This window comes from Epinephelus fuscoguttatus, linkage group LG16 (genome assembly GCF_011397635.1).
Source record: "Epinephelus fuscoguttatus linkage group LG16, E.fuscoguttatus.final_Chr_v1".
Taxonomy (NCBI): Eukaryota; Metazoa; Chordata; class Actinopteri; order Perciformes; family Serranidae; genus Epinephelus; species Epinephelus fuscoguttatus.
Genome location: NC_064767.1, coordinates 29,908,235 through 29,925,508, shown reverse-complemented (window position 1 = coordinate 29,925,508; position 17,274 = coordinate 29,908,235). Strand labels below are relative to the sequence as shown.

Below are 17,274 nucleotides of genomic sequence, written 5' to 3'. Positions count from 1 at the left end.
CAAAGTCAAAGCCACACTTAATAAACCCTGTACATAAACATGTTTATTTTCTCTTTTTACAGCAAGTTAATATGCAGGTTCAAAATGTCTAATCAGACATTGGTACACAACATGAGGTGCCAAAATCAACTTCAGTGGGGGAGGACTGGAAATTAGAAAAAAAAGGCATTGCCACTTCTCATACAAGTAGGGTACATACTGTATTTACACAAAATGGAAAAAAGCGTTTGAAACACTCCGCAGCACTGTGTGTGGTTATGAAAACATCTAGTTTTTAAGTGTACATAAACTTCACTTTGTACAGTATGTTTTGCGGAAACAAAGCAATCGCCCCATTCCTTCTGACATTCACAAATGATGTTTCAGGTTAGGCAACGAAAAGAACATGAGGGAAATGGCTTACCAGAAGATGTAGAGCCTTTTAAAGCTTTAAATAATATATGAAATTAAAACTAATGTATCCATAAGCAGGCCTACTGGTCGTCAAAATGTACCGTTACACTTTGAGACAGAAGTTGCTCACAATCAGAAAAAAACAAACAAAAAAAAAAACAACAAACTGACAGCGCTGACTGAAGTGGAATTTGATGAGCAGATGGTTTGGTGAAAACTTCATGCAATTTCAGGCAAGATGTAACAGCGCCACCAGCCCCATCCCAAGCACCAAACAAAAAGGAAAAAAAAAAAAAATCTTTTTTGTTGTTTTAACTGAATGATTCGTTTAAAAAAAACACCCTGTAGTAAATCTGTACAACGAAAATACATTTGGGATCTACATCTAAAGGTACATTATTAAGGTTATATACACTCCCACCCATCCATATATTATCTTTACAAGTAGACTTCATTCAAACCCAAACATTAAGAAAACCCCGACTAAATGGGGGAAATGGGATCACATCAAACATCCATTTAAAAATCGGTTCTTACTGTACCTCAACCGTTGATCAGCCCCTCTGTTCTCGTCTGTACAGTAAACTACAGCAGGACTAAAATCTCCCTCATCAACTGGATGGACTGCTACTGTAACAGGGAATTAAGAATCGTCACAATGGGGGAATGATTCTCGAGTGACGACAGCTTTTTATAATCATCTTTTTGCAGTGGAACTTAATTGGAACAAACGACTGAACTGTGTATTAACGATATTTCGAGTGACTTCAAGAATACAAAATAGAAATCAAGTCAGAATACGGGCCAACTCTCCAGTATTCTGACCCAATAGAACAAAAGGCTTTCAATACACTTAGGCCTCTTCACTGAAGAGAGCTACACCATTCCATCAATAAACATTTATTTTCTCTGGTCTCAGGTGGGTTGAGGGTTGGAAAAGAGAAGCCATGTCAGCCTTAAACACTTGCCCCGACGTTTTTGTTTGAAAGCAACCGATAAAAACAGAACCTTGTGTTTGAGAACTCTTCCGCAGATTTGCTCTTGTTCTGAGTTGCGGCGTTGAAATTCATTCAGAAAATGGAAAAACTACATTGTACAAAGTGAGATCCTCACAATCTCTTTGCAAGAAAGAAAAGTAATAAAGAATGACTTGTGCCTGCCGTCTTTCAGGATACATGTAGGCAAATCCGTTAATATCCCTGTGTTGCTGCTTCACTTAGTCAATTTTCACATTTGTGTAGATCTTCCTCACGAAGGCACTTGTTCCCATGTATCCAACGGCACCTGGAAAACAAACATGACTTTCTTTTAGGTGGCCAGGCAACAGCAGGATATCACTCTATGCTGACTTTGCAGGTAAATCCATCACAGGACAAAAAGATTACAGGTGAGGGTACCCAATAAAACTTTTGAGGAAGAAAAAGCACATCCTACGTCCACAAAATGAACAGCCAGACATCCAGCAAACCCAGAGGGCACTCTAGAAGTTGTGCTGATTAGAGAAAGTTCCTCAAAGGTGCTTTGAGGTGCAAGGTGCCGGACGTGGCTTATTACTCTTCAAGATGAACAATGAGTTTGGCTTGCAGCTGCTGAGGAAAAGTCTACTTAACTGCACTTCAAGCTGAAGAACTGATGTGGAAAAAATGTTTGGGCTACTCTGAAAAGACATCAGGCTTCAAGCAAGAACTACTGTACAGATCAGTTCCTCAGTGGCACATCTAAGTAAAGTCTGCTTCTCTCCACGGGGGGGGGGGGGGGGGGACCAATAAATTTTCTGTTACTGTGTTATCATTATGGTTTGAAAATTTACTTAGTTTGAGTTTATTTCTTTTTTCTATTTTATTGGAATATTTTTACATGACATTTGGTGTCACTGTCCAGGGGAACATTCTAGATTGCACCCAATAGTAACACCACCTGCTGTGTCATATTCTCACATCCATCTCCACGACTGTCCCTTTAATCATCTCCCATCTGAATCATGGGCTGCCTTGGTTTAGCGGGATGTTTTTTAGCACCCAACTGCAGGTCAAACCAATCTCTCTCTCTGTGTCACAGTGCCATGCTGCTTTAATAACATGTTGTTTTGTGTCCTCTGTGATTTCTCACACTGCTACAATTGTTATGTCTCTGCTGATGTCTGACAGCAGGACTTAAAGCTCTGTGGTGTGACGTTCCTCTCTTTACTCCTCAGTAACATTTTTGTGAATGGAACTTGTCCATATATACTGAGGTAAACAGGGAGGTTTATATAGCACAGTTAAGAGGTTTTAGGGAGTCTGACTGAACACAGAAAAAAAGTCAGAGGTATACTCAAACATTTGCATGAGGCCAAGTCTTTAAGAAAACTGCCACAAAATATTCAACAGTTTTGTGTCCTTGCTAATTAATATTATCGACTGTTTGCCAATATATCTTTGACATTGATTTTAAATTAACTGATGAAGTTGTGCCAGTATACTCCACATCTCTGGTGCTGTAACAGCCTTTGTAATTGCACCCTCTTGACTAAAAAACACTGAATTCTGTGAATATTATTAGTCACAGAGTCGTGAATTTCGTCAGTTCAGCACAGTTTTACAGAACTCTAACCACTGGGTGGAGGACTTACCACACATGATTCCTAGGGCGGTGCTGAACACAGCCATGTAGCCAAAGTAGAAGGATGTCTGGAACAGCCCATACATCCTGGAATACAACAAGGATAAAACCACATGTAAGAAATGGTTTAGGTTTTTTATTTATCAATTTCATAATTTTTTTAATGAGCACTTTATGGAACTCATGTGGGTTTGTGGTTATTAAAGCTGAAAACTTACTTAGTTTTGAAGAAGTAGTAGTAAAAGGAGTACATGTAAACATAAACAGCAGTGGATGCAGCAGAGAGGAAGCTTGTCCATTGCCTGGAAAGGACAGGATAAAAGTAAGTAAACAGAGACTAACAAATTGCATAGGTCATTTCATTGAGTCACTTATTATTCTTCAACCTCTTGAGTAGGGACTGAGGCAGGTGAACATGAGGGTTATGAAATGCAGGAAGATTATTCTCTACCACTAAACTCTAGGGGTTGGCGATGTATCAAATATACTCGATATATTAAAATATCATTCTATGTGCGACATGGCGAGCGCCCAAATCTTTAGAGAGCTTCCTAGCACATTTTATTATTTTTTTTATGTATTAAAAGCAGGGCATGTTTACATGGAAGAAAGTCACTCTCCCTCTCATACACGCACAGACACAAACACCTCAAACTCATCAACCACAGCCACCGGTTTAACCTCCATCACTGAGTTCACATCACTTCAAAATTGAGGAAGAAACTAGAGTGGGTCTATCATCTGCAGGTGGTTCAGTTTCATGAGGGCAGAGGTGACACAAACTACTATCTTATGCCACATATCTGTTCCATCACCTAAAACACCACCTAGTGCAAAACACTGCAATCAAGCCAGCCTCCACTTTGAAAAAGGCGGTCAAACTAGCACCCATGTTGTTTTGCAGTATGTGTATATACAGTTGCAATCAAAATTATTCAACCCCCATTGCATATTAGGCCTACTGGCAAAATATACAATTTCTCAGCTGTTTGCAATAAACAGATTACACAAGAACTGTTTAAGTACTTCAATGAAACTAATATTACAAGGGTTTTGATCCAAATTCAACACAAAATGCTACTTTTAATGACTAATGCAGTCTCAAAATTATTCAACCCCTTCGTGATGAGCATCTTCAGTACTTAGTAGAGCACCCTTTTGCTGTTAGGACCTGCTGCAAACGTGATGCATAGCCAGACACCAGCTTCAGACAGCGTTCCTGAGGAATCTCAGCCCATTCCTCATGGGCAATGGCCTCCAGTTCAGTAATATTCTTGGGTGTGCGTTTTGCAACCGCCTTCTTCAAATCCCACCAGAGATTTTCTATGGGGTTCAAGTCAGGCGACTGTGACGGCCACTCTAGAATCTTCCATTTCTTCTTCTGAAACCAAGCCTTGGTGGACTTTGAGGTATGCTTGGGATCATTATCCTGTTGGAAGGTCCAATGACGCCCAAGCTTCAGCTTCCTCACAGACAGCATGACGTTTTCACCTAAGATTTCCTGATACTTGACTGAATCCATCGTGCCCTCCACACGCTGCAGGTTTCCAGTGCCAGAGGCAGCAAAGCAGCCCCAGAGCATCACTGAGCCACCGCCATGCTTCACTGTAGGCAGGGTGTTCTTTTCAGCATATGCTTCATTCTTCTTCCTCCAGACATACCGCTGTTCCATGGGCCCGAAGAGTTCCAGTTTTGTTTCATTGCTCCACAGAACAGAATTCCAAAACTTCTGTGGCTTATTTATATGGTTTTGAGCATATTGGAGCCAACTTTTCTTGTGCTTTTGGGTCAGTAGTGCTATACGTCTTGGAGTCCCGGCATGGAGCCCTTCAGGGTTTAGTATGCGCCTTATTGTGCAAACTGAAACCTCAGTGCCTGCTGCCACCAAGTCTTGCCATAGGTGTTTTGCAGTCACTCGAGGGTTTTTGACCACTTGCCTTCTCAGGAATCTGGTGGCAGCTGCTGACAGTTTCCTCTTTCTGCCACGTCCAGGTAGTGTAGCCACTGTTCCTTTAACTTTGAACTTGCGAACTATGCTTCCAACTGTATCTCTAGGAACATTCAGAGCTTTTGCTATCTTTTTGTATCCTTTTCCTTGTTCCATTCTTTTGACTTAGCCATATTTCTAACATGCAATCAAATGTCACTCTCAACAAACCCCTAGCTAGTCCAGGTATTTATGTGTTCTATCTCAAGCACACCTGAACTAATGAAGCCCTTGATTAGTTGCACCAGGTGTGCTTGAAACAGGGGGTTGAATAATTTTGAGACTGCAGTAGTGGTTAAAAGTAGCATTTTGTGTTGAATTTGGATAAAAACCATGGTAATATTAGTTTTATTAAACTATTTCAACTGTTCTTGTCTACTTTGTTTATTGCAAACAGCTGAAAAATTGTACATTTTGCCAATAAGCCTAAGCAATGGGGGTTGAATAATTTTGATTGCAACTGTAGTAGGCATTTCAGCAAGAGCGTGTAACAACTGACTTCCAAATAAAGCAAAGTAGCAGTGAACTTGAGACAATTTCACATGAAAAAAAACAACAACTAGCGACTGTAACCTGCCCTTAGAAGAATCAAATTTCAATTGCATGAATGATTACTCAAACTTAACACTGAATACATTTCCAAACACCACGTAGTCTTCAAAATGACAGCACACCACATCAGAGTGTCACTCAGACAATATCTGGACATTCTGATATGGAATTTCAAAATTACAGCCCACTAAAATGTCATATACGAGCTGTGTTACCTCTAAATTCAGAAGACTTCACTAGAATGATCATGCTAGTATAATCATACACATCATTTAAAAAGTTATGTTATTTTAGAGAAAATATCGATACATATATACTGCAGCAATGCCTAACAACATAGTGTTATTACATATAAGCTATATCCCCAGCCCTACTAAACTCTCTGACTTTGCTTTAACTGTACAGGAAAGTCAGTAAAATACGTCCACACTCACCATCTGTAGTCCTCAGCGTTGAGCAGGAAGTACGTGCACACGATGGTGACACACACAGTCACGATGCAGAGGATAACCAGGACCAGCATCATGAAGCCGTACACATAGTAGATTTTGTATGCCCAAAAGGATGTGAAGATGAAGTACCTGAAGAATGAGGACATGAATCATGTCACATGCTCTACAGATCACCGCACAAAAAACAAACCTCTCTGTATTACAGCACAGACTTACATTTCAATGAAAATAGACCCGAACGGAAGGATTCCTCCGAGGCAGACGATGACAGCCGGCTCCATGAACCTGAAACACGAGGTTCAACATATTAATGACTGTATATCCTGATCCCTGTACACAAGTGGTCACATCAGATTCCCCCCCTCCAGGGCAAAGGTGCACAGCTTATTGTGTTGTGGGAAGGAAAAAGGAAAAGAGAGACACGGATCAAGCAAAGACTGACAGCGGCCTGAAGTCACATCGACCATTTCCTGCTGGCAACTGGCCACAGTGTTTGGCAGAAGGTTGTAAATGTTAATACACTCAGTTCATCGCTTTGCGATCTTTTATTATTCAGAGACTTTGTTTAGACAGCAAAGCCATTTTCTACTTCAGACCTGACGTCTAACACTTGAACACAGGCGCTACAGCACTTAGGATTCATTTCATGCTTTAACTGATCACTTATCAGTCATTACGCTCCTCTCTACAATGATAAAAACACTGTCTGCCACGTTTGAAATCACGCTGGATGCTGCACAGTAAGGTTGTCAGAAGTATCAGTACTATGTTTTCAATATCAGCTGTTCAAAACAAACAATGTTAATTATATATTTGACACTATTAAAAGTGTTTAAAACAATAAGATCTTGGTTAATTTTACATTCAATATTTACTTAAGTACTGAGGCTATTAAAAAAATCAATTCTACAATCTGATTTCCATCCCAAGGCTGCACAGATGAATCAACAGGGAGGAAAATCAACTGGTCCTAACCTGTGGCTGTTTGAGCATTCTCTTTCTGTACCAGCACTGTGTGCACATTGTTAATTAAAAAAAAAAAAGGGGGGGGGTGCTTTGAGTGCTTAGGATTTTTTTTCTGTTTGCCATGGTATTGAAAGACATATTGTGTATTCTGTTTTATATTTGTATTGTTTTGTACTTAAAAATCCTGGTGACAACTCTACTGAGCAGTAGTACCCAGATCAGATGATTACTCTATCAATACACTTAGAGTATCTTACGTAACTAATTAATTTATCTTCTAAAAATCGCCCAGATTTGCTGCTTATTTGCTGTTTTTCTCCATTTCATATCACTGAGACATGGACATGTAGTTTATGAGGCTCATCCTGGTCATGATCAAATTCAGGATATGGTGTTTATATGAGTACAGAGAAATCAGATTATTCACATGCCCTGTATCCATGAAAAATACTAGTAACCCAGTTACTGATTACTGCAGTCCATTTGCGCAGGCACTGTGATGTTTACAAAAACCACCTGGCGATGGGAGATGAGAGCGCCAGGAATTATTAAACACTATACTTTACAGTTACAACTTAACTGTTAATTTCTTCTCTGCTGTGAACGCCAACAGCTGTCTGCTCTGAGCACATCCACGTCAAGCTTATGTCCCCTCTCTCGCTCCTTCAACCGCACATGTACACGCGATGCAGTTACTCCCCAAACGTCATTCCTGAAAGCAGCTACAGTTGCAATCAAAATTATTCAACCCCCATTGCATATTAGGCTTATTGGCAAAATGTACAATTTTTCAGCTGTTTGCAATAAACAAAGTATACAAGAACAGTTGAAATAGTTTAATAAAACTAATATTACCATGGTTTTTATCCAAATTCAACACAAAATGCTACTTTTAACCACTACTGCAGTCTCAAAATTATTCAACCCCCTGTTTCAAGCACACCTGGTGCAACTAATCAAGGGCTTCATTAGTTCAGGTGTGCTTGAGATAGAACACATAAATACCTGGACTGGCTAGAGGTTTGTTGAGAGTGACATTTGATTGCATGTTAGAAATATGGCTAAGTCAAAAAAATTGTCCAGAAAGTTCAGAGAAGAAATCATTGCCTTGCACAAACAAGGAAAAGGATACAAAAAGATAGCAAAAGCTCTGAATGTTCCTAGAGATACAGTTGGAAGCATAGTTCGCAAGTTCAAAGTTAAAGGAACAGTGGCTACACTACCTGGACGTGGCAGAAAGAGGAAACTGTCAGCAGCTGCCACCAGATTCCTGAGAAGGCAAGTGGTCAAAAACCCTCGAGTGACTGCAAAACACCTGTGGCAAGACTTGGTGGCAGCAGGCACTGCTAAGGTGCATACTAAACACTGAAGGGCTCCATGCCGGGACTCCAAGACGTACAACACTACTGACCCAAAAGCACAAGAAAAGTTGGCTCCAATATGCTCAAAACCATATAAATAAGCCACAGAAGTTTTGGAATTCTGTTCTGTGGAGCAATGAAACAAAACTGGAACTCTTCGGGCCCATGGAACAGCGGTACGTCTGGAGGAAGAAGAATGAAGCATATGCTGAAAAGAACACCCTGCCTACAGTGAAGCATGGCGGTGGCTCAGTGATGCTCTGGGGCTGCTGTGCTGCCTCTGGCACTGGAAACCTGCAGCGTGTGGAGGGCATGATGGATTCAGTCAAGTATCAGGAAATCTTAGGTGAAAACGTCATGCTGTCTGTGAGGAAGCTGAAGCTTGGGCGTCATTGGACCTTCCAACAGGATAATGATCCCAAGCATACCTCAAAGTCCACCAAGGCTTGGTTTCAGAAGAAGAAATGGAAGATTCTAGAGTGGCCGTCACAGTCGCCTGACTTGAACCCCATAGAAAATCTCTGGTGGGATTTGAAGAAGGCAGTTGCAAAACGCACACCCAAGAGTATTACTGAACTGGAGGCCATTGCCCATGAGGAATGGGCTGAGATTCCTCAGGAACGCTGTCTGAAGCTGGTGTCTGGCTATGCATCACGTTTGCAGCAGGTCCTAACAGCAAAAGGGTGCTCTACTAAGTACTGAAGATGCTCATCACGAAGGGGTTGAATAATTTTGAGACTGCATTAGTCATTAAAAGTAGCATTTTGTGTTGAATTTGGATCAAAACCCTTGTAATATTGGTTTCATTGAAGTACTTAAACAGTTCTTGTGTAATCTGTTTATTGCAAACATCTGAGAAATTGTATATTTTGCCAGTAGGCCTAATATACAATGGGGGTTGAATAATTTTGATTGCAACTGTACACTACTCTTACATCAATTTTCCCACAGTGGTGCCGGACTGTCGCTGTCATCGTGTATTGGTCAGGGGAGCAGAGCTTTTTTGTTTTTCTTTTATGTGACTTGGCGAAAGCCGTGCCTGCACAGGTAGTTTGCAGCCCTCATTAACCGTGATGAGGTGTATACATGCAACAATATCACGATTTCTTTTAAAGTACTCAAGGTAGCATATTCAGGTTATTTATAAGGGCTTATCAAAGTTTCTAGACCGGGATATGTCTCTCATAAATAGGTTATTCATGCCCGCGTAAACATACTCATTGTAAATTGATTATTCGTGACAGTGATAATTAGAAATTAAATTAATAAAGCTTTTTTCCCCGTTATAAGCATAGAAAAGGTTAACTGAGAATAATAATTATTATTATGTGTTGTCTGTGATCGACAGCTTCTTTTAATTGATGTTTTTGTACAGTGTCTTACAGCGTAAGACTTTGAACTGTCTCCAACTCCACTCCAGAGTCTCCACGGGAAATTCCTTAACATTCACCATACATGGAGACTAAAGTGACCCTGACTGTGTCGGGCCACACCTACCATTTCTTCTCAGGGATGGGTCTCGGCACAGCATTCACTCGGCAGGGGAAGTTCGGCTGGCCAGACAGATTCCTCCCCAGAATTGTTCCCACGAGGTTTAGCGGCAGAATGACAAAGAAGCAGATACAGCAGACAGCAACCTGCAGAAACAAAAACCATTAACATTCCACTGGGTGGTCCAGCATCCAGGGTGTTTTCAGATCCATCATCATTTATCTCAATTTTCCTTTGACTGTGTCCCAGGAATAGTTAGTTCAGCTCAATGCCATAACATAAACTGCTGAAATAGAGAGGTGCTGGATCTCTTGATTCCCAGATTTTCATAATGCTCTCATGCTCGAGATGTATCATTGCCAAAAACACCAGTGCTCTTTAAATGAGAGAACAAAGAAGAATGCATCCAGGCTCGTGGTTATTATCAGATGACCTTCAGGTTTGGCCATACTAAAAAAAAAGGAAAAAAAAACAAAAAACATAACTGCCCCAGATTTTTTCACGTCTGCTGAAATAACAAATTTGGCTCATGCAGTTGGAACACTTTTTTCAATTTCTGATTTCAAGATGGTTACTTGACACTTATGATGGATGTTATGTTGCGCTGACAGACACACAACAACTCTAGAGTGCTGTGTTGAGCCAACAAACAGCCGTTTGCAATTAAGTAACGGAGGAATTTCTCTGGAACGCGTTCACGTTTTTCTTTTTTTACTTTTCAGCTAGGAAACTTTGGCACGAAATGCATGAGTCGATTCAACAGAGAAGACAAACTGTCTCGAGTCAGAGGAACCAGTGTCATGTGGAATGTGTTTTATAGGATGTGATGTGTTTTTAATGTTCTTCAGATGAGGCAAAGGGGTCATTTTCTAGCCTGAACCACAGGCACATATTTTCAACATACACAGTGTGAGTTTTAACACTTGTGACCTAACACTGTCTGCACTATTTTCATTTCTTCAGTTGTCTATCAGCTCCATGACAGGCTACTCTATCATATCACTTCCACCACAGTGCAGCAGAGCCACCCAGATAAACCAAAGCTGTTGATTCCAAGGATTGTCTTCCTAACTCTGTGGTTATTAGGGAGGTGTCGCTGTGTCAAACCCACCATGGTGCCGAATGGGATGGCTCTGGAGGCGTGGTAGTAGATAGCGATGAAGTTGATGAAGAAGGCGGTGCCGCACACCATGGCTGGGATCAAGAAGGCCCCAATGAACATTTGCTTAATCCATCTTCTGCCTGTAATATTCACACAAGTCAAACAGCATAATGTGAGAAATTCATGATAGCTTTTGAAAGGAAATAAAGCTGATAGTATCAAGACAGAGAGAGAATATGTTGCACACACTTCTTTTTATATTACCTCCTTGTTTTGCGTACAAGCTTCCCCCAAAGTAGCCATTGACAGGGGAGGTGGCAGCATACACGAAAATGGCTGTGCTCAGCATGGATCCTCTCCTGCAGAGAAAAATGATATGAGCGGAGCCCTGTGAAGTCCACTGCTCTCTTAGTGTTGGGCTTTATTCCCCTTGGAGCTGGTATTTCATATTTATGGTGTTTTCCTACACTAACGTCTCACCGTATATTTTTTTTCAGCTGCATTTTTGTAGGGAGCTTGAATTTTGCCAGACAAAAACACAGAGATGTCTTTTTATACAGTTTCCCTCTGATGGATTGCATCTTTGTTTTTAGCTCAATGATTTGGCATTACTCTTTGGCAATATATTAATTGAGAGGAGATGAGATATTTGACTATTCCACTCAGAGTTCAACACATCTACCTATTTTACTAACATGGAACTGGATTCAAAATGGAAGCTGTTATCTGACCCCAATGATAATTTACAACCAGGTAGTTAGCTGCCGACTACTCACTCTGTGTACAGATCCTCCACCATAGCAACAATGATGACGATAAGGGAGACAGAGAAGATCTGGCAGCCAGAGCCAATGAGTGAAGAGAAGATCAGTGGATGGCTTGACGGCCGAAACACATCACCATGTACCTGCTTCCACCCATATTCATCTCCCAGGTCTCTGTCCTGATGGTGCATAGTGAGAAGGCATTTCAAAAAAGTTCTTGCACACCATAAAGCTACACCGTCTATCACTTGCACCCAAAACATTCCTGTCGCTAAAACTCTTTAAAATACGTTGACAAAACCAAAAAATGTAATCTTACTAACAATTCTGTATACAGCGAATAACAATGTGCTCAAGTGCAAACTGCTAAGCTAATAAAAAATTACCATGTCATCCATTTCCTCCTCTTTGCTGTATCTGGCATAATCCTTTCTTAGTGTTCTCATCAGAATCATGGACACCAGACCGACCAGGAAAATGACCATCATGAAGGAGTTGAAGATGGAGAACCAGTGAATCTAATAACACAATGAATAAAAAAACAAGTTATTTGAAAAAGTAACTGTGCTGTTAAGATTATTAAATCATAAAAATAATATATCACACAAACAATGGCTCATAAAATAACTGCTCTAAGTGTTCTCAGCTTGACTGTACAAGTCAGGGCAGGAGACAAACGGTTTCATCAACTGGCTGTAGTCACTGGTGGGTTCTAACATTCAGACTTTTAAATCAGCCAAACTTCCTTTTGTAAAAAGCCCAGCTGGATTCTTGCCACAGTGGCAGGTAGAGTCAAAGAGTCAGCCAAAAGTTACCAGGCTGGTCAATTACATCTTACCTGCCAAGGTACGAGGCTCAACTTGTACCTTGTGAAAAGTCATACTTGAGTAGGCTGTCATGAAGCACAAATACCTGAGAATTAATACTCAACTCACCCTGTGCTGGAAGAAGGATGGATCAAGGTACTTGTCGAATCTGTCTTCAAACTTTACATCTGACTTCTTCCACTTCACCTGTAATGGCAAAGATTCACATTCATATAGATTACAAGACACACAATGCAGATGAACAATGAGTACTAACATTATAAAAGGACCACAAATTAATCATGCCGTACTCACAGAATAAGACATTGCGATTCTTGTGTTTGGCACGAGTCTGACTTTGCCTTCACTGGTCAGATTTACATCAACAATTCTGTTGCCATTGAAGCCGATCTCCAGTTTCTTGTATGTCCACAGGTAATGATCTTCTCCATTTTCATCTGCCTCACCAACAATACCTTAAAAAAAGAAAGAAAAAAAGACATGGACTGAATTAGAGATCTGGTCCTTATGGCCAAATGGACAGGTGTAAACACTGAGCCCTCAGTTATATCAATTAATAATCAGGGTGTGTAAATGCCAAATAAAGGTCACTTGCTACACTGCTCATTAACTCTGTTAACAACATCATCTGTATTCATCTGTTACATTCAGTCTTTAGATTTCAGCTGTTATCAAAGTTTGTCCCTGCTAGCCACTGTAAACAATCTCTAACTCTGAGCAAATCAGGCTGATGCAAAACAATCACTCCTAACTGGCCGCCTGTTTTCTAGGTCTTGAAAAACTGCATATTTATCCTTCTGTTTCTCGACTACATGGGGCCACGACAAATTTAATGTTAACATAGAAAGTCAATGCTATTCCCTTGTGGCAACATATAGCCTAGCAGATGTGAGGCCACTACGCAAAAAGTTTCAGTAATGAGAAAGTTTTACATAAAGGTCTAAATATACCTATGCCTCAAATGATCACACTGCATCTCATTATAGCATTGGTAGCAGGCATGGTTATATATTTCTATGAGAAAGCACATTATTCTGGATGACAAATTAATCTTGGCAGGCAATGTTTTTAGTCTAGTTTAGCAACCTTGGGCAGGTGAGCTAAAGCTAACTTCATACACTGAGGGAAATGTTGCTGCAAGTGTGTTGTCAGAAAAAAAGTGATTAACTAGAGATCTGCTGCTCCAGGCTTGCTGTGAACAACCCTAACCAAACGTGTCATTGTCTCAGACAAGATAAGTGCACTGGTTCAGTAACCATGCTGGCAAACCGGACATGAGGCTAAAGTCTATATTTATTTATTGTGATTAAGGCACGACTGCGTAAAATACAACATGGAGATCTGTGTGAGTAAAGGCTTGTGCCCCACCCACTATCAACATCAGCTTATAGTTATGTTTGAGGAACCGTGGGAGTGGCACCACTGTACAAACTATTACGGCACATGCAAGTGACCACACAGACAGTTAGAGAATCAAGAGGAGTCTGTAATGACAGTGGCTCATTAATATGCTTCTAAACAACAATGGAGCACTTCCTAGTCAAGGTTGGCATCAAAAGCTCTTTTCCACCTGTGAAAGCACCAATGTTACAAGTTGTAGGAGTGCAATTACTCACAAGATTCAAGGTTTGATTTGGTATGTCAAGCTGGGTTTATTATCGACACATTTTCAGTAAAGCAGAAATAAGGAGTGCCCTTAAACAACAACATTTTAAGTCATTCTAGCATTTCAGTTTATTAAAATATGTTGCATATGTTTATCCATTTTTCTGTAACCACTTATCCTATAAGGTTGCAGGAGGGATGACGCCTATCCCAGCCGACATTGGGTGGGAGGTGGGGTACACCCTGGCCAGGCTGCCAGACTATCACAGAGCTGACATATAGAGACAGCCAACCATTCACATTCATATCCACACCTATGGACAAGTACAACTACTGGACTGTGGGAGGAAGCTGGAGAACCTGGTGAAAACCCAAGCTAGCATGGGGAGAACATGCAAACTCCTCGCAGCCAAGTGAGCTCGAACTTGAACACTCTTGCTTTGAGGCTACAGTGCCACCCACTGCACCAGCATGCCGTCCAAAATTGGACATTCGTGACTTCATAATTAAACAGTGGAGTTGTATCTGATTGGTGTAGAGTGGATTCTCGGCAGCATATATCACAATAGATACAGCTCTCTACAACATAACGACAGCGACCAGATAAGATGACGGTAACTTAAGAAAGCAACTAATCAACCCGAACACTGCATTGTTCAACAGATTCTGAACAAAAAAACATGCTGAACCCTTGAGAGTCAGCACATGGACTGTGTTGAGTTGCCTTTCACTAAGCCATTTCATACATGATATTGGTGCATTGTTACACCCCTAGAAGATTGGTCAAGGATGGAATGGACAGTCCCACCCATGAATAAGAACTGGTTTAACATCTCCAATATCAAGATAAACACCCCCATACACAAGAGACAAGTGTCACTGCATACCTTTGGAAGAAGCTAATGAGCTATTAAGCGAGTCAATAACTCATAACAGATGCATAGTGGAAGACAGATAGTCAGAAAATACTACAGTAATACTCCAAATCACAGGGAAACTCACAACACAAAGATTCAGTATCTGGTCAGTTCTTTGACGTCTTTCAAGCCTAGTAGGCAGTTAAAAAAAAAAAAAAAAAGAAAGAAAGAAAAAAAAGAAGAAGAAATGGAGTATCACTTACCCCAGATGGGCAGGTCGTCTATGTACATTTGGTACCAGTAGTGATTCTTTATGGCATAGACAAAGGCATCCCGTTTGGCTTTGTCCAGTTCAATTTCACAGTATGTTGTCTGCATGACTTCATCTACAGGGATCACAAATACAACATTATTTTTGTTGTGCGGAAATGAATAAAACCACAGATGACAAGCAACAACTTGTTATTTCAATGCTCTCATCTGTTCAGATGTATTCAACAGGTGAAAGTCGTTGACACAGCACCTTTGAACTTGATGTCAAGCCCGCTGAATTCAAGCTCCACTCCCTGCAGAGCCTCTCCAAGTGTTTCATGGTAATGACTGATGGTCTTCTTGGAGCCCGCGCAGAAGGGCAAAGAGAAGTACTTGTATGTCTCCTGTCGGTTGTGGTAAGGCCCCACTGTGTTCATCCATAAAACTACCTCCTCCTTATCTGTGTACTGCAAAGGACAAACAAGGGCTCTTATTGTAATGTCCAGGCATGTTACACCAGTTCTTCTTGTCCTTCTGGTTTCATATTTTGGTTATTTGACATTTTACAAGAGCATTTCTGAGACTTACACATAACTTTCAACACACGTTCACCCTCATATCAGTAACAAAACAGGTACAGATATATTTGATTTTGACACTGAGATTAAAAAAATGAGTTATCTATAGTAAGGTTACCATCAAATTCCCACTAAAACTGACTATTGCATTCAAATTTATGCAAACATAATAAAATGTAACACCTTTATCGCTACGTGAGTGTGACACGTTATAAAAAGTGGTGATACGCTGACTGTTTGCTGACAGTCAAGGAAGTTAACTTCAAGGCTACGTCCGCTTGTAATTGATTGACACCTCTCACGGACTAGACAGTGGCATTTTGTGCAGAATACAATGTAATACACATTATCAACTTGTTAACCAGTTGTAATAAGGGTGTCTCAGTCTGATAAAACCGAAAAAGAAAATAAAAGCCGAGAGGCCCTGACGTTTAACCGGTGTTTCTGCATAATGTAACGTTCGCTGATATAACAACCATCGCAGTCACCACTTCGGATAAATCCTAATGGTTTGAATTCTCTTAAGGCTAAAAGCTTTCCACGTACATTATGACATTAGTTGAGATTTTGTTGAACAACTAACTAACCTTAGCTAGCCTAACTTGAGCGCAGTTTCCGCCGGTGCTCAAGGAAAGCTTGTGAAGACCAGTGTGGAAGACGTGCTAACAAGCTAGCAGGCAAACGTTAGCTATAAGCACTTAGGCCGATAAGTGGTGACAAGTTAGCTAGCTAATTGATAGCCTATCTGTTCAATGGCTCACCAAGTATCGATAAATAAACCGACAGGCCGAGCAGTACAGTCTGTCCTGTCTGTAATTATGTTGTCTTGTAGGCAGCTAGCCGTCGAAGCTACAGTTAGCAGGTTACACAGAGCACAAACGTCCATTATTTTCAAGGCTCCCCCTTTTCAATCGGCCTCTCAAAACGCCGTCTTACCGTGTGTTCATGTTCATCTGCGTCGACAGGTAATAAAGAGCCCACTATAGCGAGAAAGGCCGCCGCTGCTACCTTCCACCTGGAAGATCCCATTATTTTCATAGAAAGTATGCAGAAAGATTGGGGATGTTAGCTTTGTAGGGCTATCCCACCTTCTTCCTGGTTGTATGACAGAGGCAATTTTAGGGATGCTCTCGTACGCATATGGCGTAAGCGCTTGACGAGCGCACATCGCACGCGCGTCGGATTGGCTGAATAGAGTCACATGACTCACAGCCACCAGTCACAGCGGAAAGCGATGGAGCAAACGGTGAATAAAGAAACTCTGTCGGCATCGTCCGCAACCTTCAGCCACGTCATCCGACTGCCAAGACGGGAGCTTCTCCTCACCTTTGACAGAGCTGGTGCATGACACATGATCCGCGCGCACAACAAGTCTGTTCACTGTCTTGTTGAAGGCTTGAAGTTGTCTTAACAATATCTTATGCATTGTTACGGGCAGTTCAAAGCATTTAAAACAACATCAACCATTCATGTTATCTGTTGGGAC

At 41.0% G+C, this 17,274-nt stretch overlaps 1 protein-coding gene across 1 annotated transcript; it reads right to left on the bottom strand.

Annotated features, from left to right (window-relative positions):
- Positions 1-23: 23 nt before the first annotated feature.
- Positions 24-16,927, bottom strand: tm9sf3 (transmembrane 9 superfamily member 3). Its single transcript, XM_049601128.1, has 15 exons — positions 16,725-16,927; positions 15,482-15,677; positions 15,222-15,344; positions 12,791-12,951; positions 12,605-12,682; positions 12,056-12,187; positions 11,682-11,848; positions 11,170-11,264; positions 10,915-11,045; positions 9,810-9,949; positions 6,202-6,270; positions 5,968-6,114; positions 3,213-3,296; positions 3,005-3,081; positions 24-1,677 (listed from the first exon to the last, which is right to left on the bottom strand). The coding sequence occupies exons 1-15, from the start codon at positions 16,824-16,826 to the stop codon at positions 1,610-1,612; spliced, it is 1,770 nt and encodes a 589-aa protein (XP_049457085.1). The 5' UTR covers positions 16,827-16,927; the 3' UTR covers positions 24-1,609.
- Positions 16,928-17,274: the final 347 nt, after the last annotated feature.